The following is a 26,879-nucleotide window of genomic DNA, read 5'->3' as shown; positions in this document are numbered from 1 at the left end:
TATCCATTCCCTTGCTTCCCCAGAAGGTAGAGGTTTGGGAGTTTTCTTTTTCTATCCCTTTTTTACCACTAAAGGCCTGACAGCTAGAGACATCATGTCAGTTTTATTCTCTCAAATTAGCAAATTCTCAAGTTTTGATTGTGGCCACTCACTTCCAGGTTTACATTAAAAGCACATTGCACATGCTGCCCTTTCTAAATGTTTCTTTTTATGCATTTGTGAAATGATCCAAAAAAAAATTGTCTTTTAGTGAAAATATAGAAGATGTTTTTAGATTAACTCTTGTAAATTAATTCCCACACTGTCAGGTTAATGTTCACACCATCAACAAAATACTTTTTAAAATACAAGTTATTCATTTATTCTGTATTATCTTTTCATATTACTCACTTTTGTCCTAACAATCAGCTACAAGTATTGATAAAAACTAATGTAAGAATAAGTTCTCTAACTGTATTAACAGCTAGCAAGCTGTCTATTTCTCTGTTATATAAGGTGGGAAAAAAAATCAAATAAAATTGTAAGATTTTTATTTCTAATAAAACCTGTTCAAAGAGGATGAGCTGCAGCTGAAAGTTTACTAGTGACTATAAGCATTTTACTGTGAAGTGTCTCATCTTTTATATTAAGAGAAAAATTTCAATAATCTGTTAATAAACACAAGGAGCTGTATTGCACTTAGCAACTGATCACTCATTTCAAATCAAAACATTACCTGGTTAAGTTAGCACTTTGTTCGGCAATTGTAGTACTAAGTGTCTCAGTAGTTGCTACTTTTGCCACTTAAAAATGAAACCAGAGAGCTGAGTCTCCAAGTCTGAAATTACTCACTGAGCACTAAGTACTGCTAAAAAGACTGTCGTTTTAATTTGCCTCCCTACATCTAATAGATACTTTCTGTTTACAATTCCAGTATTGCCATATTTACTCTTACCTGTTTCTCTGTGAAAGCAAGCCTGCAAAAGCTTAACAACCTCATTTATGTGCCATACTCTGTTCATACAGTATTTTGCTACCCAGCTAACTTCAAGATCTAGCTTTAATAGTCTTACAAAGAAATCCAGATTGCTTTTTTCTTCTAACTAAAGAGTTCTGTGTTTGCCTCTTTAGGTACTTCTCTTTCATTTGTAGTTGCATTAAAATGTAATTGGTCCTTACTCTTAAGTAATCATTTTTATGTAAATGCATTACAAACAATTTTCTCCAAGACTCTTAATGAACCATTCATTGCAAGAGGCATGGCTGGTACATATTAAGCTTTCTATTGTAGCAATTGAAATATTCCTCTGCATTCCCCCAGTCTTCCCTGGAAACAGGGTATCTGGTTTCTACACTTGCATAATTGCATGGTTCAGTTCATTTATTCTTATTGTAAAATCAGATTTAGGCCATTTTTTTCCTCACGTCACTCAGTTCTCTCACACACATAATTAACAGTTTCTCAGCAGTCAAGAACAGTTCATAATCATATTTAATAGTCAATTTTAAAAATGCAAGATGACACTATGATGATTAATAGAGAAGAAAGTGAATCAGAAGCTCTTATCTCCATTTCTGTTACTGAGCCTGGAGCTAGTGATACTTAGCAACATTACTGACTGGCTACATTTTTAGCTGAAATGTCATTGTTTGAGCATCCCACTGCATATTATCAATGCCTTGAGAATTTTTAAACTCACCAGATCATTTCTGCACAATCAAATACAATTACTGAGAAAAAAGATTTAGACACATTTATGAGAGCAATTAGACCTCACGAAAATATGAACTCCCTGAAATGTATTTAGGCAGTGACAACCTCACCGCTCCTCAAGTTATTTACTGTGAAGAAAAGTCTTAGTGTAGCTAGAAAAAAATAAATATCAAAGCCAACTTAAGAAAATAAATATTAAAAAAAGAAGACATTACTTAAAGCTTGGTGGAATTTCTCTTGGCTACAGAGACAGTTCTGCAGAAGCAGTACAGGTAAATTTACAATATAAAGATAACCCAGAAGCAAAGAAAATGTCTACAGTGGTTTGTGGGGGGAAAAAAATATTATTTTTATAATATATTATTATTATTATTATTACTAAAGAAATAATCATTTTCTTTCTGATGGCAGTTATCCCTTGTGCCAAATTCATCTCAGAATTATTTACTCCATTCTTCCTTTAAAGGCATATTAATGCCAGGCCTCAGTTCTTCCCAGAAACAAGAGAGTCTTGCAAGTAAAGAAAATTGGATTTTGTTGGCCAATATTTGCATGGGTAGCAATCCAAGGAGAATCTAGAGAAAGATGTAGTAAGGTAATAATTAATGTAACTGGTATGTGACACCGCACAGATCCCACACACACCATCTCCCTCAAATGGATTAATTTCAGCATTGTCTAAATTATTACTTGGATTTGTTCCCTTATCTGTGCCATGGTTCAGGGCAGAAGGATATTTCACCTACCTCAAAGACCCTCCTGCTGCTAAAATTCAAACATTTAGAGATTTGGATAAGCCTGTTAAAGAACATGTTGAGGCACCAGTGCTTGAAGCACCTCACACTTGTTCAGTACAGTGCCGCCCATTTTTCCTGTGAGTCTGAAGCCCAGCCTGCTTCTATTAACCCTTTTGAAGTAGCAGATTGTTTATATTGGCTTGCTGTGCTATAGGTGCAGCACTCCAAATTCCGTCCCCTTACTGAGCCCCTTCTTGCTGGCCTTCATTAAGTCAGGATAGTCCCCGTCCTGGAGAAGATGGAGGAAGCTTTACCCAGTTTCAAGTCCAGGAGTGAAGGAAGACACTGGGATTATTTTTACATTCCACTTCATGCTTTTGCTTCCAATACAACTAGTTTATATGTTTCAGTTCATGCTAGTTTAACACAATAAATGCTCAGAAAGCTGCAGCACAATCACATTGCAAGGCTGGATAGTGCCTAAATCTGGACAGATATCTTTCCGCTTGCTTTGTTGCCTCAGACTCATCAATATAATTTCAGTAAATGTGAGCAGCCTATGAGCCAAAAATTACCTAACAACGTGCAGAGCAGCCCATAAGGAAGCCGAACTGAAAGGCTAATCAGGGCATGTTGTGGCTCCTACACAGGAGGCAGGGAGTAGAAGGGCTGAAAGGCACAAGGACTAAGGCACTGTGGAAAAGTGCCTGTGTGACCCCGGAGATCCCTGGCACACAGAGCTGCCTCCGTAGGCTGGCTCTGGGCTAAGCCAGCTGTTGCTCACATGATGTGCAGCTCAAAACCAAGCAGAACTTGCACACTCCACGTGCTTCAGGAAAAGTGTGTGAAGGTTTTCAGGGGAATGATGATCAGAATGGACACCATAAAGCCCTGAGCTGTTGTGTAAATAATTATCTATGTAGGCACGCCTGGAGTTTAAGAAAAGACCAGGGCTTTCTTCCCACGTGGGCACTTACATATGGCTACTGGTGGACATTTTATTTTGGTTTTCCATTTTCTCCCTGTATGGGCTCCTTCTTCATTATCTGTGTCCAGAGCTGACAGGAAACTATAGTTACAATCTTGTCAGCTACTTTAATTATAATACTGCATTACAGTGATGTTACTGTATGATTCTAGCGAGTTAGAACCAGGGTCAGGGAAGAAGTATTAAAAAATAGCACTAAAAAAAAATAATTTTTTATTATTATTCCTGAAATACCTGCTGCCCTGCTCCTCAAGACTTCCACAAGCTGGGAATATAACTGCTGCCATGTGTCATTGACCTGGTTGTTCTGGGCAGTGCAGTTTGCACCAGCCAGAGCATCACTTCTAAGCAATGTGTTGTTGTTCTCCTTGCACATGATTATGAAAAGGCTGCAGTCAGGCACAGACTGAATTGACTTTTCCCTGCTGCAGTCATTCAGTACCAAGCGAACTCAAACCACTTAAATGTAATAAAATTATTTTTTTCCTTTCCTATTCAGTCTCTGACAAGTTTTTTCAAAAGGTCTGAAGTCCTACATACTACAATTATGTTAGTCTTACTTTTACAATTCCTGTCAGATAGATTACGGTCAGATCATACCATGTATTAGTTGAAACAAATTTTCTACAGCCTCAGGCCAAATACACAACAGTAGAAGTGCTATGAATGCATGATTGTCCAGGTAGAAGATTCAAGATCTACAGGATTTTTAGCAAAGGAAAAAAAAAATCTAGTTTATTTGAAAGATGCTCTTATAAAATATATCTCAAATTTCTTCTGTTATAAAAAGGTGATAACAGACTAATTTTCTCTTTTATGCAATCTTTTGCAAACCTAAGTAAGAAAACAGAAACAGCTAACCCTGTTTTTTCTTTGAATTTCAGGTATTGTTGCAGTCCTTTTCTGTGGAGTTACACAGGCCCATTACACCTACAACAATCTGTCACCAGATTCCAAAATGAGAACTAAACAGGTATGGAAATAATTGACTTTGTGTCTTCAACTGGTGTAAGGAATAACAGCTACTGGAATATAGCTGGATGGCATTTCATTGATGCAAGGCAAGAGGCTTATGTCTTCACTAGAGGAAAGACTAGAGAAACAGTTAACTATTCTCTGGATAAGAAAAAAATATAAGAATATAAGAATCTGTCCTTCCCAGGAGACCTGAAATGCCAGTCAGGTGTGCAGACAACGGTTTACACCAGCCTCCATACAAAAATGCTTCAAAGTTAAGGAAATCAAAGAGCTCTGGTAAGGCAGAAGTGCTCAGAGAGGCTGGATCCATGTAGATTTTTGGAAAAGGACTGTCTAAACTACAGTCTGGCCCACAGACTTCATTAAAAAGTAACATAATTAGAAGGATAGTGATTTTTTTTTTTTTTTTAGGGCTTTAGAGATGAGAAATTTGGTCATCTGCTTTTTGTTTGAACAAGTGACTAGTGCAATTGTAATTATTTTTTAAAACTTGGAGGTGTTCTCAGATCTATGGCATTGCAACGTTCAAAACACTTTTCAGCACAAGAAGTAATTTTAGACTACCCTGCCACTACCAAGATCCTATAAAAAGTCATTTAAATGCAGTTTTCTTCCCCTTTAATGTTGACTCATATGTCCCATGAACACCAGGTTGTAGAAAATCTATCTCCTAGAACAAAATGGAAACACACAGTCCAATACTATAATTTTCATGATGTGATCTGGTACCCTTTTCAGCAGCTCCTCTCTTCTAAGCATTGGAAATTTTACGTAGAAAATTTCATCGTTTCTTGCACATCTCAATTTAATCAAAAATCCAATTTTCAATCAAAAACAGCTTGATAGAAAAAAATACTGGCCATAGTCCCAGCTCAACTGTTAGAGTCTTACAGATTTTAAATCAGAAAAAACTTTCTGGTCAGTACTTCCATAATAAAGTGTTAGCTATTGAACAGGGTAAGACTTCTCAATTGCATTTCTTCATACCAGCAGAGACTGATGCTTTCAAAAAGTATTCCAGCAGAGAAGTAACCTTTCTCTGATTACTGTATTGTAAGGGAAGGACATTTATATCTACTATAGAATTGTTTCTCTTTTGCAGAAATACTGAATTAAATTTGCCATTGCTACCCTTGCATATAACTTCAAATCTGAATACAAGGTTTTTTCAGGGATTCATCTGCATGCTTTGGTGATGCATAGCCTCAGACAGAGAAAAGGAAAAATGGTGATATTTTTAATTACATATGAAGCTTTTTCAACTACAGAATTAACTAACATTTTGTTTAAATGCATACTGGTTTTATTCATGTTTACTTTGTTATTCCCTTCTATTCAAGAAGTGCAAAAAAAATAGTGAAAATAAACTCGATTTACCCTTGAACACGCAGAAAAGGGATTATGTGTTTCTCTACGGAGTTATGAGTTTTATGCACCCTTTTCTATTCTGTTTTTCTCTTCCCCCATAAGCTCTTAATCCTCAGCCTCCTTTATGATGTAGTTCAAAAATTGTTGTTAAATTCCTTTGAATTCTTCTAATTTATTTTCTAATCCAAATATTACCCTTTCACATGCAGCTGTTTCAGTGAGACCTGCACTGCCTCTTTCTTTCTCTTCTCCCAAGAATTCTCATCAAGCAAATTTAATAAGCCATACACTTGGCATTCTCATAATCATATATGACTTCAATGCATTTCAAATTAATATTGTTGCTCAGATAGTTGGCTTTGCTCCCAATCTGAGTCTTTTTTATTACTCATTACTGGCCAAAATCAAGGGCTTTTCAGTTCATTTATAGAACTATTCCAAAGCAGTCTCTATCTTTTGTTACAATATGACAGAAGTTTCAATAAGGAGTGCTGAACTGTAATGCACACTACAAAACAGTGAGTTAAGGCTCAGGCTAAAGCTAACAAAAACCATGGAAATTAGATTTAAAACTCTAAATCTGATTGTGAAATTGTGTTAGCTGTTTTTAAATAAATGCATTTTCTTTACTGCTTTGCATAATTTTCTTTAAATTTTTTACTGAATTTTAACATTTCATACCTCGATGGTAAAATCCAGCATACAATGATAGAGAAGGTATTTCTGACTACGATGCCGAGTTCTGCATATCTCATAATACCTCATCATTTTTTCTAAAAAAATAGGTAAGGGAGAAAAAAAGACAAGTATGTTTTTCTTCAGTTATTGATATAAAATGAAAACTTACCTACAGTTCTTAAATGAGAATTTAAGAACCTCAATTAAAAATGCCTGTTAAAAGATGCCATGCAATTATTAGTCCCCATGTATCCTTTATTATCCTGTCAATCCCTGTTTAACATTCCATGAAAGAGAAATACTGGATTTCAAGCATCTGCATCTGGAAGTATAAAGTAACACTAATCTTGTCAGAAAAAATTGATTATTGGAACACTGTCACAAGAAAAGTAAGATAACAAAGATTTAGTGAAAATGGAGGCTTTAGATAGTTTTCATTCAATTCACTTATCCCAATTCTCATTAAGTGTTTATAAACATCCTCTCTGTGTGTTTTTACTGACTTTTTTAACATGGAAGATGTTTTATGGCAGTATTTTTAAGTCATCCTCATTGACCTGACTATGGTCATAGTGGTTTTAACATTGCAATCGACCATGCCCTCCGTGGCAACAAGGTTAGGTCAAACAGAGTGCTCCTGAGTCTCAGACACTTAAAGTTTAATTTATCCAATATATCTTTCACGAAGGAGAAGATGAAACTGCTGGGATCAGATCGAAAGCTATTTGATTCTGAGCAGCTTTCTCTGGAATTATTTACAGCTGCTATATCACCTCACGTTATGCTGCAGCCAAACAACAGTTGCTTCTAAATCTTGGGACATTATAGCTCAGATTTTACATTAGGCTTCAGATGTACAGTTGGGCTGGGTTGATTTGCTCTGCTACAAGTAAGTCAGTAGCTGGGCAGGGTGTTGTGAGATAAATGGAAATCCCCAGTTTGTTGAAAGTGGGCAGTATAAATCCCCACAGGTCACCTGTAGAAAGGGATGCATGCACAATACTGTGTTCTCTATGGGAAGATAAGATACACCTCACTATCTTTTTCTCTCTGCCCTCACTCACTTTCACTCAAATGCCAAGCTAAGATAGTCCATTTTCCTGGTGGGGGAGTACTGACTAATGCTTATAAATGTTACCCATCATACTTAGGAGTTGTATCATTTTCTGGTTATATTCCTTTAGCTCTGGGGAACAACCACAGTGATGAGAATGGTACAGGGCAATACCTTTCTTTGGTTAAGTTTGCAAGGATATGGAGAATTCTGTTCACAGACAGCATAGAGTGTCAGCAACAAATTCTGGAAAGGGAATTCTGAAAGGCATCTCCTATGGGAGTAGACCCAGGGAATTACAAGAAGACACCAGAAAGCATGTCCAGCCAACAAGGGAGCGTGTCACACACTGCCCTGCCTGTCTCCATTCATTCCACCAGTCTAACCCTTGTTCACAAAGTCACCTATGAAATAGTTTGTCTAACAAGCTAGTGAAGGTTGCTATCTCAAATTAAATGTCCTAGCCTTTCTAACCACCTTAGAGTTAAACAGGGACCTGTTTTCCTGACCCTGAGAGCAAACCCATTATGGAACACCTGTCTTAGAGATAAAAGCTTGTGGCCTGATTGTTCAGCTGCACTGGGCGTGCAGTGTGCACAAGATGCCACATTAAGATTTCAGTGGCCTTTCAACTCCAAGGTTTTACATGGGTGGGACAATGAGGTAAAGGAAAAACAAGAGAGCTCAGTGCTGGTTAACCTCTGAGTAACTTTACCAAAGCATGTACTCTCACTAAGATGTTTGAGCAAATTAGTTTAGACTGGAGGACTGAAAGTTCAGACTGGTCTTGGGGCTTTTCTCATTGATGGACACAGTACTGATTGGTTCTGTAGCAAATGTGGATAGAGCCTTCCCAAATCTTCGTTCGCGAAGCCTCGCCATGATGATGACTCTCCACACTATAAATGATGTCTCCACAGAGACGTGATTATCTCTGACTATTAAAAGTCATCATTTTGCAGAGGAGCAGCTAATATTTCCTGGAAATCCCTTGAAAATACCTGGAATTTTAAAAGCTTTCCTATTGTTGATGACATAACTGTATGTTTTCCAACAAGGACACAGGCTAGGGATCAATCCAACTCATTGCTGGATCATAGATTAAGCTGCATTCCAAAGAAACTTTGGTGCAAAAGGACTGTGTTTATAAGTATATTAAGTTAATTATAATTAATCATATTCATCAAAATAGGTTGACAAAACAGTCATAAAACATGTATTTTTTAATTTCTCAAAAACTGTAAATCAAATCATTATAGTCTCTTGACCCTAGTATGTTATCATATAGTTTCAATATAGACTTCAGACTTAGGATAACACAATCACTAAGGTTGGAAAAGATCTCCAAGATCATGAAATCCAACTATTGACTGAATACCACTATGGCCACTGAACTATACTGCAAAGTGTCACATCTATTCATTCTTTGAGAACTTTTGGAGATGGTGACTCCACTACTTCCCTGGGGAGCTTATTCCAATGCTTAGGTTGATGCTGTTCCATCCATGATTATAGACTCAAATCAGAAGCAAATTGAAACAGTATAGTAAAAGTAAAGTACGGCAATGGAGGTGTAAAATCGACTGAAAGGGAAAAAGTAATCAATTAATCAAAAGAGTATTATCTGAACTCCAGCAGAAAATTTTTACTAAAAAGAGCCTTGTAGGACTAAAGGCAAAGAGGTGGCTGAAGTCAGGTTTTGGCTCACAATATCCAAACGACACACCATCACTGTGATTGGTCATTCTGCTGCTTTTCTGCTGGCCTATGTGTCTTGTAAACAAGTTACAAGCAGACCTACAGCCACCTTTGAAACAACAGATCTCCTTTCTCCAGACATAGGATACAGCGACTGACTTTTAGGATTCTTCCATGAGCTGTCTTTTCACAAGAAAATTAATAAGGCACTGCAGATTCTGCTCCAGTTACAGAGTGATTTCTCCTGAATCTGTTGTTAAAAACATGTGCCAGGAGCTGCAGCTGCTGTTGTTATCTTTCTGTGAGAGAAGGAAGCAGCTGAGCAGAGCTGGCCATGTGTTACTAATGCCCAGACTGCATCGATCTGTTTTACAAAGGGTCCCACCCAGGATATTTTGCACCTGAGAGAAGTAGCCCTCTAAATTCACTCTAAATTCACAGGGAGAAGCAGCCACAAAACGAAATAGGTTGAGTACCCTTATCTTAAATCCTCCACAGTCCACAGGACATGTGTGTGCCCTGTGGCTTTGGTTCTGCTATTTGTGTGAGCATCTAAGAGACTAAACATTGGAGCTGGGCTTACTTCTATAGCACACAGCCTATACTAATATATCTCTGGCTAATGCCTACTATTTTCTGTTATCAGACACTGGATTGTTCATAGATAACGTGTTTACACTTCTGGGAAGAAAAGTACACACACAAATGTCACGTTATAATGTCTCTTACAATTCAATCTCTTGACTTATAAAAATTTTGAGAGTATTTCAAGACCGAGAAAAACCCTACTTACAGCAAAATATCCTCGATAATTAGCCAGGCAGCAACTACCACAAAAGGTAATTCCCATCCTTTTGAAATGAGCAGCCTAACTGACAGCTGTTGTGATTTGTTCAGAAACTCTACTTAGGGAAAAATGACCTTTAAGGCACTGCAAGAGGTCAGGTGTTTCCAAATACGCGATTAGCAGAGAGAAAGACTAAGAAAGTTATCTTTCAAACAAGGTTACCACCAGTACTAGATTCTAATCAGTCTTTGCATATGTGCTGTGCAGGAGGAATCTGTTTTCCCAGCACAGTCTCAGTGCCTACAGGAAAATTTCATAATAGAATTTTTTTTTTATTGTCTTCCAAGGTGTACAGCATCACTGGCTGTTGGATATGAGATAACACATTTGATGGCTAGTACTCTGAGGGTAAACAGAAAATTCTTCTTAACTAATTCATGGCACTGAGGTCTGGGAAAAAAAGACTCAGGTCTTCAAAAAGTATACAAGAGGTCTTTGCCTAAAGGATCCAGTAAATTCCAAATTCCTGGTTAGCATCAAACAGGTTGCATGCATGAAGTACTTTTTTCCATTTAAGTGGAGACTGAGCATAAAATTTAGCTCTGATGGGCACTGTCTCCAGCTGTTTCATGGTTCCCTTTCTGCAGCTGAACAAAAAAATCCTGAATTTCCAATGCCCTTGAACTCCTGCAAGGGCATTCAAAAGTTAGAGAAACTGGGGCTTCAGACAATGCTGCTCAGAAAAGAGCACAGGTGACGAACTTACAGAGGTCAACAGAAAGGTCTGGAGAAAAAGCTCATTCTGATAACAAAAATATGAAAATAAAATAGCATTTGGAAAGATTTATTTGTATTGGAATAGCATTAGTAGAGTTTTGCCCCTGTTTTAACTAGTTTTGCTTAAAGTAAATACTTTGGAAATGAGTAACATTAGGGAAAAACCTTGCTCTTGTTTTCTTATAGTGCATACAGATTTTTATTTTTATTTTGGATGAGGCCTGTAGCAAAACCTTCATTTTGCAGCTGTTCAAAACAATCAGGGAGAACAGAGAAATGCCCCTGTTGTTTTTCTTTCTGAGAGAAGAAAATGATACAAACATAAAAAACTTGTAAGCACAGTTAAAAAAGAAGAATGGTTTATGTTGCATTTAGCATATGGCTATTAGGAGTAGACACCTGAAACTGTATAGAAATTCCTGCTAAGTTTGAGATAAGTAACTTATACTAGAAACAACACAAGTCACAGCCTTCTACCCTTCTAAGAGTCCAAAAACTGGCATCTCTAGACATTAGCTCTCATTACAGCTCCAGCCTAAGTACCCTGGAGAGAACAGCCCCTCATTCTTGTCCTGTGCTTTCTCTTACAACCTCCACTTTTCCCTCCTGAGGCACTGCTGAGCTGCAGTGGTGTCCTGGACATGCTGGCTGAGCCCTGTGTTCCCGAGCTGCAGTGCCATAGCTTGGGAGCTCAGTGCATCCCTGCAGAGCCACCGGGGTGTTACAAACACGCTGCTCTCCTTCATAAATTGCCTTCTTTTCTCTAAGTGAAAATGCACCAAGCACGTGGTGCTTGTAATAATTATTACCTTTAAAATGGATTGCAACTGACAGGACGTGTACAATGAATTCCAGATCTCCTCACAGCTATTTTCTGTGGTTAGCAGAAAAGGCTGAAGTCTGGAAACACGCCAGGTGCATTGTTTGACCAGATGTATCATAAGATCTTATGGAACCCTGCAGAATAGTATAATGCTATAAAGAAAGCTAAAGCTGCTTACTGTATGAGTTTAACAAGAATCGTAACAACACAAGAAAATCTTGATTTCTGAAAAAGAAAATCATGTCTTTCAATCTGAATTTCTTAACAAAATCCCTCATTATCTGACTGATGTTCCTGATTACTTAACCATGCTAAAAGAATGTTAATCTGCAGTCTCTTTACATATGAGTCCCCTTAAATTTATGTGGAAATGCTGTAATTGTTTCCTCTCTTTCAGCTGTTAGCTACATGATGGATGGTAAACAGCTTGGAAACATTGCTACGAGTGAAGCGATAACAGTAGACTTTATGGTGTATCAGTAATTACCTGCATAATTTATGGTTTATATCATAAATTAGCTGCTATCCTATCCATAATACTGAAAATACCGGGTATGCACATACAGAAATCTTGTTAGAATATTCAGTCTTATACTTCATTCTGCAGTTTTCATTTTTCCTGTTTTTGCACACCTGCATTAGTGACTCTTTAACTGCAAATGTGCACATGTGCTCTGGCCTCATTAGTTCCCATCAACCAAAGTGTCCCCATATTTTATAAGGAAAATCATGTTCTAGTATCTTAAACACACAGCCCCCTGAATAAAAAAGGTACTTTGGACCTATGAAGAAGAGAAAGTCTCTTGAAAAACAAACCAAAAACCATTTTCCTTCATTTTGCTTAAGCACAGTAACTGGAAAATACAACATGCTCAAATGTAATTCATACCCTGAAGTAACCCAGAACTGCAGTGAAGCAGTATTTCTAGAGAGAAGCTCATCTTGTTGAAAAATGATGTCATTTTTGATGCTGGTAGGCTAAGGAACATAATGCCATATGCAAACTAGTTTCCAAATGGCTTCATTAAAGTTTTTACAATCTGTTTAAACATTAAACATTTTCTTTAAATATTAATAAAGATCTTAGATTGTTAAGGTTATAGTTTACTCTTTACAGCACAGTAGCAGATGCCAGCAGTTAGCTAACATATACCAATTGGAATTATAACCTATAGGCCAAAATCTCATTGGCATATGGAGAAATGTGTAATGAACTTCCAAACTGAGACACATGCTGTAGTTTCTTTGAAAGGTGCCCTGAATCACAAATGAGACTCTCATATATCTTCATCTGTGCGGTGGAGTCAAACTGCATGGGGCTATGTAAGCTACTGCAGAGCCCAAAACTGCTTTATGTAACTATGCAGATCATGTTACTGTGTCTTTCTTGATCTTCTCACAAGATGTTTGAAGAGTGATCTCTGAAACTTTTCTCCCTACTGTGGGTAGTTAGCACTCATCCCTAGTTTTTAAGTCTGCATCCATGCAAATATCCAGCCTTGTACCCCACTTCTGTAAAGCACATCTGGTTTTGTGAAGAGAATTCCCTCTAAGCGTGCAGCCTGTCAAATCAAGGCCTTTCCTAATTACTGCCTCCCTCCTCATCACTGCAACTGTGGAGTGTACAGAGGAAGAACAAACAAAAATCAGTCTAGTGCTGGGGTATGAACATATTCTCACATCATCAACATGTAGTGCTGAAACAGAGCAGGGTGCAGGTCAGTGTCCCGTACTGAGAATGTGTATGGGTACCTTTAGTTTGAAGTATATCTTACACAATCTCGTGTTTTGTAAAAGTTGACAATTACAATTCCCTTAAACATGTAGTCAGTCCCTATGCTCTCGTCTGAGAATCTGTGACAAGGATAAAAAAATAAAGGTAGGATTCTTTGTTTAAGTTTTTCTTAATTTTTCATACAGGTAAAGTAATTTAGCAGAGTTTTAGATAATGAACCAAAGCCCATTGACGTTAATGAGATTTGGCTTATGCTATAAATGAACAGGTTCTAAATATAATGATAACAGAAGTCAACACAGTCTCTTACTTAAAATACAGTTATGTAATGGCAGTGATTTTCTCTAACTAGAAAACACTGACACTTCACATTATTATGTGATTTTACTACAGGATTTATCAATAAATTTTCCAATTAGGGAATGAATCTCCAGAAAATATTATCTGTTTTGTATTTCTATGCATAGTACATTATACTGCTAAATTGGAGTGCAGTAAAATTATTCAGCCAATAGGTTTACATAGTTTTTAATGTTGAGGGTATCAGTAATAGACTCCTTAATTATAGCCCTGTGTTGCCTTACACTTGCATGAGTACGTGTCACCGTGCTCATAATTGCTTTCCTGTGAGGACACTGTGTTTGGAAACGCAATTAAGAGAGCTATTTCTGGCGTGGTTGGAGAGGCTGCACTGGGATCTTTGCAGAGCATCAAGAGTTTTTTGTTGTAAATGTGGACTGGCCTCACCCAAAGAAGCCGGCGTGGTTTGGGAGCTTTGCTACTTTTTTACTTTATATTTTTTTAAACGGTGATACTTTTGCCCTACCCAGAGAGCCTTGGGGCAATGGGAGGCCTTAAGGAATCCGAGCTCATATTATCAAACTGCTATTGACAAAGATCCATTCTTGCAGTCTGAAATATGTTTTATATGTTTCTTCTTTTTGCATGACTGCTGATTCCTCACAGTTCTCTTTCAAGGGTTATCATCTGAAAAATTCCCTATCAGCTAAAAAAACTGCACAAAAGTTTTGGTCAACACTTTTTAGAAGTATGTAGCTAACACTAAAATTCTCACACAATAAGCTACCAGAAGAAAATACATGTAAATAAGGCATTATAATAGTCTAAAGCCCTTGCCAGCATCCTGTCTTTTTACTGACTGCACAGCTGTGTTTCCATTACACGATTAATGGATTTGCTACCTTCAAAAGAGACATTTGTACCAAATGGTGGCACAGTGCAAGAAATACTAAACAGCTGACTATAGCTCATCTCTTTCTCATGGTACCGTCTGTGCACATAATTAAGGGCTAAAAAGCTCTTTTGTCAAAATTTTTCAGACTGAATGTCTAAATCATGACTGGGATTCAAATAAGTGCTCTGTCTTTGCACATATTTTGGTACCTATCCACTTCCATTAACCTACAATAATGAAATAGCATACAAGTTTGAGCATCTATTTCAGGCTTTTGACTTTTAATTCTGCTCCAGTCACACCAATCAAGGGGGTTCACGCACCTTCTGCTTTCCTACAGATTCTTACAGAAGGTATTTTTAAGTTGCATTAGTATTATTTTCACTACAGAGACCTAATTTTATTTAAAATAGTCTCCTGATCTCCCAGATTCAAGTACAGTTGAAGGTGTATCTTAGTTTAGGATTTCCAGATTCTGTTTGTTTGACTGTGTGCCTGGTTTGTGGGGTTTTTTGTGATATCAGTCATGGGTTTAGTAAAACATCACCAAGGAGACCACAAGTAATTTAGTAGACCTGAAAACCCTGGAAATCCTTGCAATACTTTCTCCAACAGCTCAACAGCTTCTATTCTGTTGGTTTCAGCTGGAGTCACATTATGTCTCATTTATCTCATCTCCACAGAGCCTGCACTCTAGATTACAGCTTTAAGAAGTGTCAGATGAGAAAAGTCATGTACTCTAATACTTCAGAAAAAAACGTGACACACGAAAACAGATGTGCTTTTCACACTTCTAGTCTTTTTGTCCAAATGGATCATCAGTTTTTGAATAGCAGCCTACATCAGGAGGCAGAGAAGCTGTTTAAAGATGACTGTAGAAATGAAACAAAGAATTCCCCAAATCCCCACCCTAAACATATAAGAACAGATCAGTGGACATACTAATTCAGTATCCTGCTTCAGATACTGAACTGCAGAGTAATTGCAAACAATACTGCCCAAGGGTAATACCACCACGGGGCAGCATTCTCCAAAGTTGACTCATCAGTAATAGGTCTTCAAGAATAATAAAGAGAGCTTAATATCATCAGAATCTCAAACTATTCAACACTGTTTAGAGCAAGAGCAATTCTCAGAGTGAGGATGCTCTGCATATGTTAGGAAGAGGTAAGGTCTTGGTTCCATTCCCCTCCAGCCTCTATAAACAGACTTATAACAAAGCAGTATTTATATGGAAAACCTTGAACAAATAACTGTGGCACAGAAAGTAGAGATGTTATTTAATAAACGCTCTTTTATCTTAGATTAGGCACTGAATAAAAACAAAACAACATGTCATCAGAAAAAAAATGCATGCAAATACTGCTACTGCTTTCTGGGTTAAGGTAAAACAGATTTATTCTTATTTTGCAGTTCTGCAGCGCTTTTTTTCCACAGAATTAGTTTTACAGACTGTAAAGGGAAACATCAATATTGGTAGCTAGAAGCTGCACTATATTATCTATAAAAGAGATGCAAAGAGGGCAAGTATTTATCCTGTAATAGTCAGATTTGGAGTGAAATGAGGACCTTACAGATATGAAGAAAAGACACCACAGACTTTATAAGAACCTCTTTTTATTAATTCCTGATAGGTTAAAAGCCCTCATATTTGTTTCTAGTTCCTAGTACATCAAAGACTAACTTTCCAACACCCAAAATTTAGCAAGGAAACAAACTGTTTTTATGAACACAGTTCAAGAATTAGTATTGGAGCATATTTTTAGGTACAACTTAAGGCCTGACATATAACAGCAAAAGTCAGTTGTGCTGCAGGAAAGGGAGGGATCTAAAAAGTTTCCCTTTCTTACAAATTGAGCCATGTTTGAAAAAAACCTACTTTGCAGAAATTCCCATTCCTAGGCAACTTAGCAAGACTAACATTCTAGAGCTAGATCCAATCTACCAAAGGCAACATTGAATTTAAATGCTAAATTCTAATTTAGCTGCCTAACTTTCAACATTTGCAATTTAAACTTCTTTTGTCAAGCAAAGCCATTCAAGACCAATGATATTTTTAACAATAGGATTTGCCTTTATATCTGAGGCCAAGATCTTTTTCTTTGCTATTGCTAGTCAGAAGTGTATTCTGTGCCAGCAGTTTTATCCAGCTTCTCCCAAGCTGAAATTTTGTGATGGTGCGTAGATTATGCCAGAAAGAGTAACCATACCACGGAAATGCAAAATATTGCTGCTCTTTCCTTTCCCTTGGTGCTACTGTTTCTTTATTTCTTTTTCCTTTTCCTTTCTCGGTTCTCCCTCAGGCCTTCTCAGTCCTTTAAACCTCCCAGCTCCATAGGGAAATGGAAAGGTATTGTGAGCCTTCAACAAATCTGTTGGGGTGAAATTCATTTAATTCAGTAGCAAAGCCTACTGATAAGAAAGGCCAGAATTTTTCCCCAGGACATTAAAGATCTTGTATGAATCTCTCTCTGCTACTGTGTGTGCAAGTCTAGAGTCAGATATGCTTGGATATCAAAATTAACACCATAAACAAGTTTATATTCTATCATGAATTTGAGTCACTTTTGCTGATTCTTTCAACTAAGCATGTTATTCAGAAATGAGCATTTTATCACTGTGATGTGAAGATTCATTATAGCTGTATAAGACTTCAAGCAAAAGGTTCAAATTCAAACCTCCTTTTTCTGATTTTGAAACCCCTAATCAAAATAAAATTAAATAAAGCAATTAGGCTATAAAAAAGTCTTCTACAATCTCAGAAAAAATATGGTAGTTCAAATTCTAACTGCATTTTAATTTAAAACAGTTAGGGAAAAGCAATTTTCATCAATTATTGATTTATCAATATCCTTGATTTCATGGAACATTTTTAATAGCAGTGTTCTAATTAAATAGCATTATTCAAATATAATAAATTTTATAACCATCACTTAACATTGACTGCTTGGGTTTTTAATAGCTCTCTGTCACCTTCAGATGTCTCTTAAAAAGTATAATCAATTTTACATGCTCGCTTCCTGGCTGCTGTTGGACTAGGGAAACTCTCTGTGTTTTGATGCAAGAATACATCAGTGCAGGATGTACCCCCGAGACAGGTGGCATTTCTTTGTGTTGTGACCAAAATCAGTACAACCAGAGAAGGCTTGCAGGTACCTGCAAGTGGGGGATGACATTCCTTCAGCAGGTATTAAATCAAGTGAACAAATGCAATATTGCCATCAGTGAGTAAAATTCCCTACATTTTGCTGGGAGGAAGCTGTGGATGTGATTCAGCTTTCATCCAATACCCCCATACTAATGTTATTCCCTTCAGAGAAAAGAATGCTGTTTGCAGTTCTGCTTTTACCCAGTCCCATTGCGCTAACTTTATTCCCTTGAGATGAAAAACGCTCTTTAAAATATTAGGATTTGAAAAATCTTATTTTCCACCTCCCCAGCCACAACGGGCTGTGGCATAGATTGTGATCATTTTCTCCTTTTGATGATCCTTTAAAGAATTCTATTTTTATTGCAGCTGAGATTGGTACTTAGTGTGTCCCATCTTCCAGGTGCACTAATTACTTACCTAGATAATCTTTCTAACACTCAGTGAAAATATAAGTAGTTCTATAAAATGAATAGAGTCACAAAAGCCATTCTGGCGTATCTTGTTGCTCTAATTGGCTTGAAGTTAACTGTGGGGGTTGAGGGAAGGAAGGAGAAGAAAAACATGGTGCTTTCCTTGTCTTGCTTGAAAGATAAAGCTAAAAAACTTCTATATCATATAAAATTTTTCACTTGAGTTAAAATAATGCATCAGTATAAGATAAACTCAGTGGTTACAGCAAGGCTTAAGGTGCAAACAGCCTGGATTTATTCCTTCCTCTGCCAGTGAGAACTGAACTGCAAGTGGCACTTTCCAGAAGAAGGTTCCAACTTAAAACACACATTTTTTGCACATCCCTCTTAGCACTTACAATGGCTGAGAGTAATAGAAAAACTAACCATATTTAGTGAATGATGTGGTTTAAAATACATAAGTATTATATAAATTTTACCATAAATCTTTTGCAATAAGCACTATTTACAGAGAAAATTACTAAAGCAAAGCAAATACCAGTTTCGGTAACTCACTGAGCTAAACACCTAAACCAAGTGCCTGGATTGGTTCTGAAATGGTGGGTTTGTAATTAATACTTTACTCTGCAATGTGTTGACATTGGTGATTTATTGCAGCTCTTACTTTAAAAGTATAAGCAGATTTATAGACTTTGAGGTGAGGTAGAAATGTCACATTAAAAATGAGGGGGGTTAGTTGAAAAATTTTCTTACTACTGTGTGTGTATTAAAATGGTTTCTAATATAATTTTCTGTTAGCCTTGGGAAACTAATGGTGGGATATGAGCACTTTAATGCTGATTTCATTTAAAGTAGAAAGAGGTTAGTTGTCTGTGTGGGTGGCAAGGGAAGGGAATTTATGGTTACAGACAAACCACTTCTAAAGACTCAGTTTCTAGGTCTTTAATCCTAACTTTTTCTTCCTATTAAAGTAATCCCACTTGCAAGGATGTATATTCAAAATAAAGAACATTTTTTAATAGCATTTAAGCAGACCATGCATCATAGCACAGACCCGGCCCATGGCCATTCAAATAAAAAAGGACTACTGTGTATGGTACAACTCCCTGGATGACCCAGGAAATTTTAAATTCCAGTTGAAGGCATATTCCTCCTGTTTTTCTGCTTCTCATCAAAAGGTCTTGACACCTCACCTTTAAAATAGTGATAGAAACATTTGAGTGAAGGGCATGACGATTTGGGGAAATGCTCCTATGGAAGCTGTTTCTTAACATGGCTTTCAGAAGATCTCTTAAGAATGAATTGTTTTGCACTGAAGGGATTTGTGCTGCACGGCACTGACAGTTAAGTGGTAAATGGAATATCTCAATGGGTCTGTATTACTGCTGAACAAAACACAAAAGTTGAACACTAAATAAAACACTATGCTTAAATACAGGAATAAAAGTGAAGTCAAGAGGACGGTGGGTTTTGTGTCATATCTGCAAGTGTCCTTGTTCCAGCAAAAGGCATTCAGATATCACTTCTTTGATGACAATAACTACTTCTGAAGCAGTTGGCTTTTTTGTTTGTTTTTGGGTTTTTTCTCATGGTGAGAAATTTGAATAAGTTGCACTCCGTGAATAAAGTGTCATATGAGTGAGTGATATACTTTTTGAAAGAGAGAGTAAAATATGTGGGGAACACAGAAGATTCTGATGGAAGGTAACAAGATAGTTCTACCATTCTAAGGAGATGAATCTTTCATAAGAGATCATATCATGGCTGTGACTGGAATAGGAAGGAGCTGGGCCTGCTTTAAATGATCTATTGAAATAGCACCTGGATATTTGCTACACAAAGGATGGAAAGTAGTCTGGATTTAATCTTATAGCAGGCAGGCAGTGGTCTGATAGTGGAAGATCAAAATACGGAGAAACTAGAGATAAGAGAGGGAAAAAAAAAACAGCACAGTTCAGCAAACACACAGATACACACACACACACACAAAGGTTTGAATTAGCAAGAAACAGGATGCACATAGTCAGTAGAAGGAGGTAAAGTTATTGGGAAATATAAAAGATGCACTGAAGTGGATTCACAAGAAATCCATGAAGATTTCATCTTGATCAAACTGCTGGAGACAAGCGGTGAGGAGTTTAAAATCAGCTATGTCATGAAAGCACTTCAGGCAAGAGTAAAAGCTTGAATTTACTGGTAAAGATTATTGAGAAAGAGTATAGAGTGAAAGCAATGATACAGCAAAAATCTGTTTTCCTCAAAAAAAAAAAAGTATGGTAACAGAAGATCGGAAGATACAAGAAATAAAATTTAGTTTCAGAAATTGTATTTCTAAAATGCATCAATAGTGGATCTACTTTGCCTTTTTTTTAGTCTTGAATGAGATTTTGTAAATTAAGAATGAAATATCATTCAGCTTTAAAACCTCTGGGGCACCTTTATCTTATCCCAACAACCAAAATATGCAGTTGTGGCTCTTCATAGCCATAGTATCCTTCCCTAAAAGGATTTTCATGTATACACAAATAGCTATTTTATATATATGTAGATCCTGTCATAACACCACTGATACATTTTTCTAATGATTTAAATAATGTATCAGATGACATTCCCACAAAGACATGGGCTCATGGTTGCTCCCAAATGGAAATGCAAGGATTTACCATCATTTCTATGGGTTACAAGATCCCATACTTTGAGGTTTTTTGACAACTGGTTTCTCTCATTGAAATTTAATGAAAATAATTTAAAACTGCTAACCTGCAAATATTTTATGTGTTTGTTTTCATGTCGTTCAGTATTGCAGCAAAAAATGGGGCCTATGGAATATGTGCTTGGGATAATTGATGGTGCTGCCATGGGGTCCAAAATATCTTCCCACATGCTAATGGGGTTTATGCCATTTTGCCTCACAAATTTGTTTTAATGATTGTGACAGCTCTCATTTTTCCTTTGTTAAATCTTAGTGACTGTTATTGGATATTTTTTTTTAGAAGCGCAAATGTATTACAAAAAACACATAAGCTCACTGAGGACAAATAAAAAAATCTCCATAGTAACATTCCAAATAGTGATGTATGGCTGTTGTAGACAGACTGACAAACTTCAGTCCTAACTCTGCAACAGGATTTGTTAGCATAGAATCCTGAGCTCAAAAGTGACTTCAGAAGAGAAAAGCCCTCCTCTTCTCTGTGGTTATTTGACAGCATTTTTTTCCAAATGTGGATAAACTTATTTTATTAGTTTTTATATAATCAGCTGCAAATGCAATCAAGAACATCCCCTCAAGACAAATGAATATTTTGGCTTTGCTTTTTTGTTCACAGAAGAAATTCTACCCTAATCATGTATTTTAATCTTATTTTATAACACCTTTAAATGATATCTTAAATAGCTTGGTTTGAAATGAGTATTGATATTGATGTCCATACAGAGCAATAAAAGTTTCCACCTCTAGGATACTATTCATGGTAGTAAGAAAGACTGTGCTATATTTCAAAGGCACAGGTTCTTGGGAGTCCATTTAGGAAATCTTTTTTTCTCTCTTGGCATTAGTGCACCCACACCCAGCCACTTTTGTAGCCAGGAGCCATTTCCCAGGCTCACCTCCATAAACACGAGTGAAGCTAAATTCCCTCAGCTTCCTTGCATTTGCACTGAAGCTTGTATAACTTACTTGCTGTTTACATATTCTACCATTTTCTATGTCAAGCTTTCATACACGAATCAGAGAAAAACATGCAAGCAACTATGATGTTTAAAGCTAAAGGACACTCGGTATACTGTATAGCAAATTAGGTGGTTTTAAAATCCACCCTTGCAATAGCAGCAATTTCTGTTCCTTTCATCTAAACAGTTCTGTATTCCAAGGGAATCTGGAATAATCAGTAGTTTGTTACAGACATGAGTCATAATTATGTTCTTTCTCTCTCTCGTTTAAGTTGTTCGAGTTCATGAATTTTTTGGCTGAGAACGTCATCTTCTGTTACATGGGACTCGCACTATTTACATTTCAAAATCACATCTTCAGTCCTCTTTTTATATTTGGCGCATTTGTATCCTTTTCTTTAAAGAAGTATGTATCTAAGTGCATGTGTATATATATATATAAAAATGTATGTTCCATGAGGAAAAAAAATAAAAGCCAACAAGCAAACCAGTCAGTTCCTTGAATACTAAAAATCAATTTTTGTCAAGTCCAAGGGCAATGATCTGTATTACCTGTATCTTAATAACTGCCCCAGGGCACATAAGCATATGTTCTTTGGACAGTTGCTGTTTTGCTCACCTGCTACCAGGTAAATGGCATTAAACCATCTGGGGAACTTTTGCCACTGGTTTACAAGTGGAGTGGGAAATTGGGACGAGTATTGGGGCACATCTCTGGGGACAGGTGCTGGCACACAAAATCTTTTTGCCTGTCCAGAGCCAGTGCAGATCCACAAACTGTAGAGCTGCCTCCAGATAGATGTGTGCCATAAGCAGGACTTCCCCAAAACTACTTAAATGATATTAAATCCTTAAAAGCAAGCAGTTCTGCTTTCCTTCTTTATATTTGATATCTCTAGAGTACATAGATTTATTTATACCATCATGTGCCTTACTGGTAAGAAAAAGAGTCTGTGTCTTTAATTCTGCCATGGTTTCTCAACAAATCTGTGGTTTACTTGTACAGTACTATAGATTTTTTTTCACACTGACAATTTATACAATGATTTGTTTGGCTCAGAGCAGCAGCCCTTTGCTTATCACTTTAAGATGAACTGTAATAGCTTTGAAAGTTGGGATCACAGTGTTTACTTACAGTAATTTTTATATGTAATTTCTAAATGAATAACAACAACCCCTCAGAGCTCCCTTGGCTACAGGTTGGTTGGATGGCAGAGAGGACCCCCCCAACAAGGCAGTACAGTCCCGTGTCCTGCACTCCTGGCATGGGAAGGCAGCCCCATGTTTCTAACTAAGGTAACTTTTGTGAAAGTTTCATGGAGAAGTAATAAAGAACATTCAAAGAATCTACACAGAAAAGGGGAAGAAAAAGCAAAACGTGCAAGGAATCGTCAGGAAATAAGAAAGTAATAATCGGGTCCAAAAGCACATTTATTCTTTGCAAATTGCTGCTCAAGGAGATAATGCCATCTCTGCAATTGATGATGGGCATTTTACTGAAGGGATGAAGTCACATGTGACACAAATGTGATGAGTAGAAGTAGAGTGATTGAAGTGGGATATATAATGATGAATATAAAACCAGGATGTCTGGGGAAGGCTAATCTTTGCCACTGCACAGTTTTATTGGAAGCAGAAGGATATGACATGTAAAATATGATGGAAGATAAAAACATATTCATTTTAATTACACTTTAAAATAACTTTAGAGAAATATTTGGTTAACTCTGGTTTTGTCAGTAGTTCCTCCACTATTTTCCTCAACATCTTACATTTCAGGTGGCAGTTTTTGTAGCAAGAGCATGCAACATATACCCACTTTCTTTCCTTTTGAATTTGGGTCGAAAACAAAAGATTCCCAGGAACTTTCAGCACATGATGATGTTTTCAGGTAAGAGCTATTTTGGTATTTTTGGTATTTTTCCTCTCCACATTAATGACTGACAAAGATAGTCATCTATCACTAGAAAAACCCATATCTATCACAAAGAATTCATTATTCTCAAAGTCAAGGTCATCTCTTCAAAGCTACTGAAGCAAATGGATGCATTCTCATCAACTTCCCTATGCTCTAGACATATTTCAATTAACTTTTTGGAAACTCACCACCCAGGAAGCCATTGTCTTTCCAACCATTGTGCCCCATTTGTCTACACTTCCATGGCAATTTGGGAATACCATGTTTGTGTGCTGTGTCATTTTAAAGGCACCTGTAGTATATCTGACAGTATGCTTACATACCAGCAAATAAATACACAGCTTGGACACTGTTAGTACTGATACTCACATCAGACATGGTCTTTGGCATTCCTTTAACTACAGGAACAGTTTTACTTTGAAACATGAGACTAGAAGACTTTAATTCTACAGACCTTTTCATATGTGTTCCAGCTTGATATTTATTGATTTTTGTTAGCATTGTAAAATAATCGAAAAAGAATTTAAAAATCCAGAAGAGGGAGCCGTGTTCTGCTATGATTTGTACTCAGCCCTGGAACTGCCAAAATCTGAACTGGATTCTCTATTTTTTGATTTGTACAAGCTAGAAATAACTCCACGTGACTTTCTGACGCTAGTTAGGAAAAACTAACTTATAAGCTAAGAACATTTGTTCAGTAAAAGATAGAAATGCAGACCCCCTCAATGCCATTTATGATACAATTTTCTAAAATTAGAAACTTAGCACTTTTTTCCCCTTCATTTTCCTGCTTTTTATATAAAAATCTATTCCAGATTCTTATGGATAAAAGTCCTTGATTGACAGCCTTGATGCACACCAATCCATTTAGCCAGATAACAAGTGAAATACAATGAGCCACATTTCGAGCCTCCTCATCAGGAGTGCTCCACCTCAGGGGGCCTCATTTATGCCGACGTAATTCCAGCTCTCTGGAGAGCAACACAGTAGTTCATTTCTATATCTATTCAATCCTTCTGCTAAAAGCTGCCACTGAAAATGTCAGTTAATACCAGCTAGACTGTAGTGAGAGATGATGACACATCCAGTGGGAACTGCCTTTCAAACCACCTGCTCACCTGGACTGTCCAACGGGTAACTTGTGTATGTAGATCACTCTAGGAAAGACAGCAGGTGGCCAACTGGACAATAGCATGAAAAACAGCTCCATATCGTTTGTTATCTAGTTTTGGGGCTTCATTTTGGCCTTTGTTTTTCATCAGCTAAAGCAGAGAATTAAAAATCTTCTGAAGTGTATCTCATTCTTTAACTTTTCTCTCCTCATTTTCTGCAGTTGAATTTCATTCTCCACAGAGCAGGAGCAGAAAGTAGCCTGCAGCCAACAAGTGAACGTGAGAACTCACACTCACACATTAGCTTTTCAGGGCAATCTGGCAGCAGAGAACTGAAACAGCAGTATTGCAAACTTCTAAACTGTAAATGTTAAAATTCTCAGAAAAGTAATTTTTAACTATTCTTGAAGAAAAAAAAGTGTATTTTGTAGAGAAAAATGTCTTTACAACATTAGAGTAAAGTAAATGGCATCATCTGCAAGTAGAATAAAGACTGACTGTCTCTCACACTGCCAGCAGCTGCACACTTCACAGAACGCTTAGGATACACAGATTATCTGTGTAATTGTACTTTTTAAGATGCACCAAGATTTGTGCTTAGCTACCAATAACATTCTTATATGCTATAAACTGATCATGCTGTATATTGTGATAAACAGAGAACAATGACTGCCAGAAGAGAGACACATTTCTGACATAAGTAAACAAGACACTGAATTTTAGTTTGAAGGAAAACATCATCTACCAAAGGTCAGTAGCAACAGTCATAAATAGTTTGGTTGGAGGGGATCTTCAAAGGTCTAATCCAACCCTCTGCAATAAGCAGGGACATCTTCAACTAGCTCAGGGCTCAGAGCCCCATCCAACCTGACCTTGAGTGTCTCCAGGGATAGGGGGATCCACCACATCCCTGGGCAACCTGCCAGTATTTACCACCTTCATTATTCTGGTGTAGCATCAGGTTCTAGTCAATCACAGGGGAAAATGGGCTTCACTCACCACAGCATCAGACATTCAGGTGTAGAAAAGAATGAATTTGGGGATAGTTTTGTTTTCTATCTTATCATTACCAAATACACCAAATATTTACTGGTTTTTTAACTGAGTTTTAGAGCCACAATCACCAAAGTGATTGCAACTAAGGTCAGGCAACTACATTTTCAATTAGTATTTGATTATAACTTATCCTGCAAAGAATTCTACTGAAATCATCAAATTCTGCTTTTTGAGGAGTGTTAATAAATTTGAGAAAAAGCAGAAGTGTTAGGCTTGGAAGTGGATTAAGTAGTATTTTGATTTATCACATTCTTCATCTGCTTCTGCCACTCCTCTAACAACACATTGCAGAGGGTGGATTCATTTCTACAACTATGTTTAATCACGATTCCTGATAACATTCCATTGTAAATGAAAACTTGATTAGTCCTTGTAAATTAAGTCTGAGCTTCTCAAATTAAGTTGAACATCACCTAAAGTAAACAGTCCAGCAGTCTCTGCTCATGTGAAAAAGAAATGCTTTAAAGTCTTAAATTGTAAGGGAGATATCACCACACACCAGTGGTCTACGTTCCATGAAAAATGCCTCATTTCACTTCAGACCCTACTATGATGCATTTAATAGCTAATAAAATTAAAAGGAAAGGAAAATTAATGGATACAGATGAACTTCCACTCTTCTTCCAATATCCTTATTTACTTTTTACTGTGCCCTCTTCTCTACAGCATATAAATCAGCAACAGAGAGGCTTGTGGGACACAGTGCTACAGGGATTGTTGCTGTTAATGTAAGGCATTACAGCAGCAGTGGAGTCTGAAAGGGAGGAACACAAATGCCAAAATACAACAAAAAATAATGCCAGTATACAGGCAGCTGTTGTGCAGGCATTTACAGCTGCACACTCATACAGACATGGAGGCGGGAAGTGTCAACGTGAACTTTTCCAAGAGACATAGATACATAAAGAAATCAGCTAAATAGAAGAGAAAGCAAGGAAGAAAAGAGCAGAGAACTACAGTTGAAACCAAAACACCAGATTTACCTACAGAAAGTCTCCCTTCCTGGCAGATTCTCTTCACACCAACAACAAACACTACATCCCTCAAAGCTC

The 26,879-nt window shown here is 37.1% G+C and overlaps 1 protein-coding gene across 1 annotated transcript in view; it reads left to right on the top strand.

Annotated features, from left to right (window-relative positions):
• The window catches only part of SLC9A9 (solute carrier family 9 member A9), a 186,363-nt gene that overhangs the window by 79,350 nt on the left and 80,134 nt on the right, over positions 1 to 26,879 (top strand). The window contains exons 9-11 of the mRNA XM_017822413.1: positions 4,303 to 4,391; positions 22,014 to 22,127; positions 23,521 to 23,632. Coding sequence (XP_017677902.1) covers positions 4,303 to 4,391; positions 22,014 to 22,127; positions 23,521 to 23,632 — 315 coding nt within the window. The remainder of the gene's footprint in view (positions 1 to 4,302; positions 4,392 to 22,013; positions 22,128 to 23,520; positions 23,633 to 26,879) is intronic.

This window comes from Lepidothrix coronata, unplaced genomic scaffold (genome assembly GCF_001604755.1).
Source record: "Lepidothrix coronata isolate B3197 unplaced genomic scaffold, Lepidothrix_coronata-1.0 Scaffold97, whole genome shotgun sequence".
NCBI classification, from domain to species: Eukaryota; Metazoa; Chordata; class Aves; order Passeriformes; family Pipridae; genus Lepidothrix; species Lepidothrix coronata.
The sequence above is the reverse complement of the archived record's forward strand: the minus strand, read 5'-3'. Positions and strand labels throughout refer to the sequence as shown.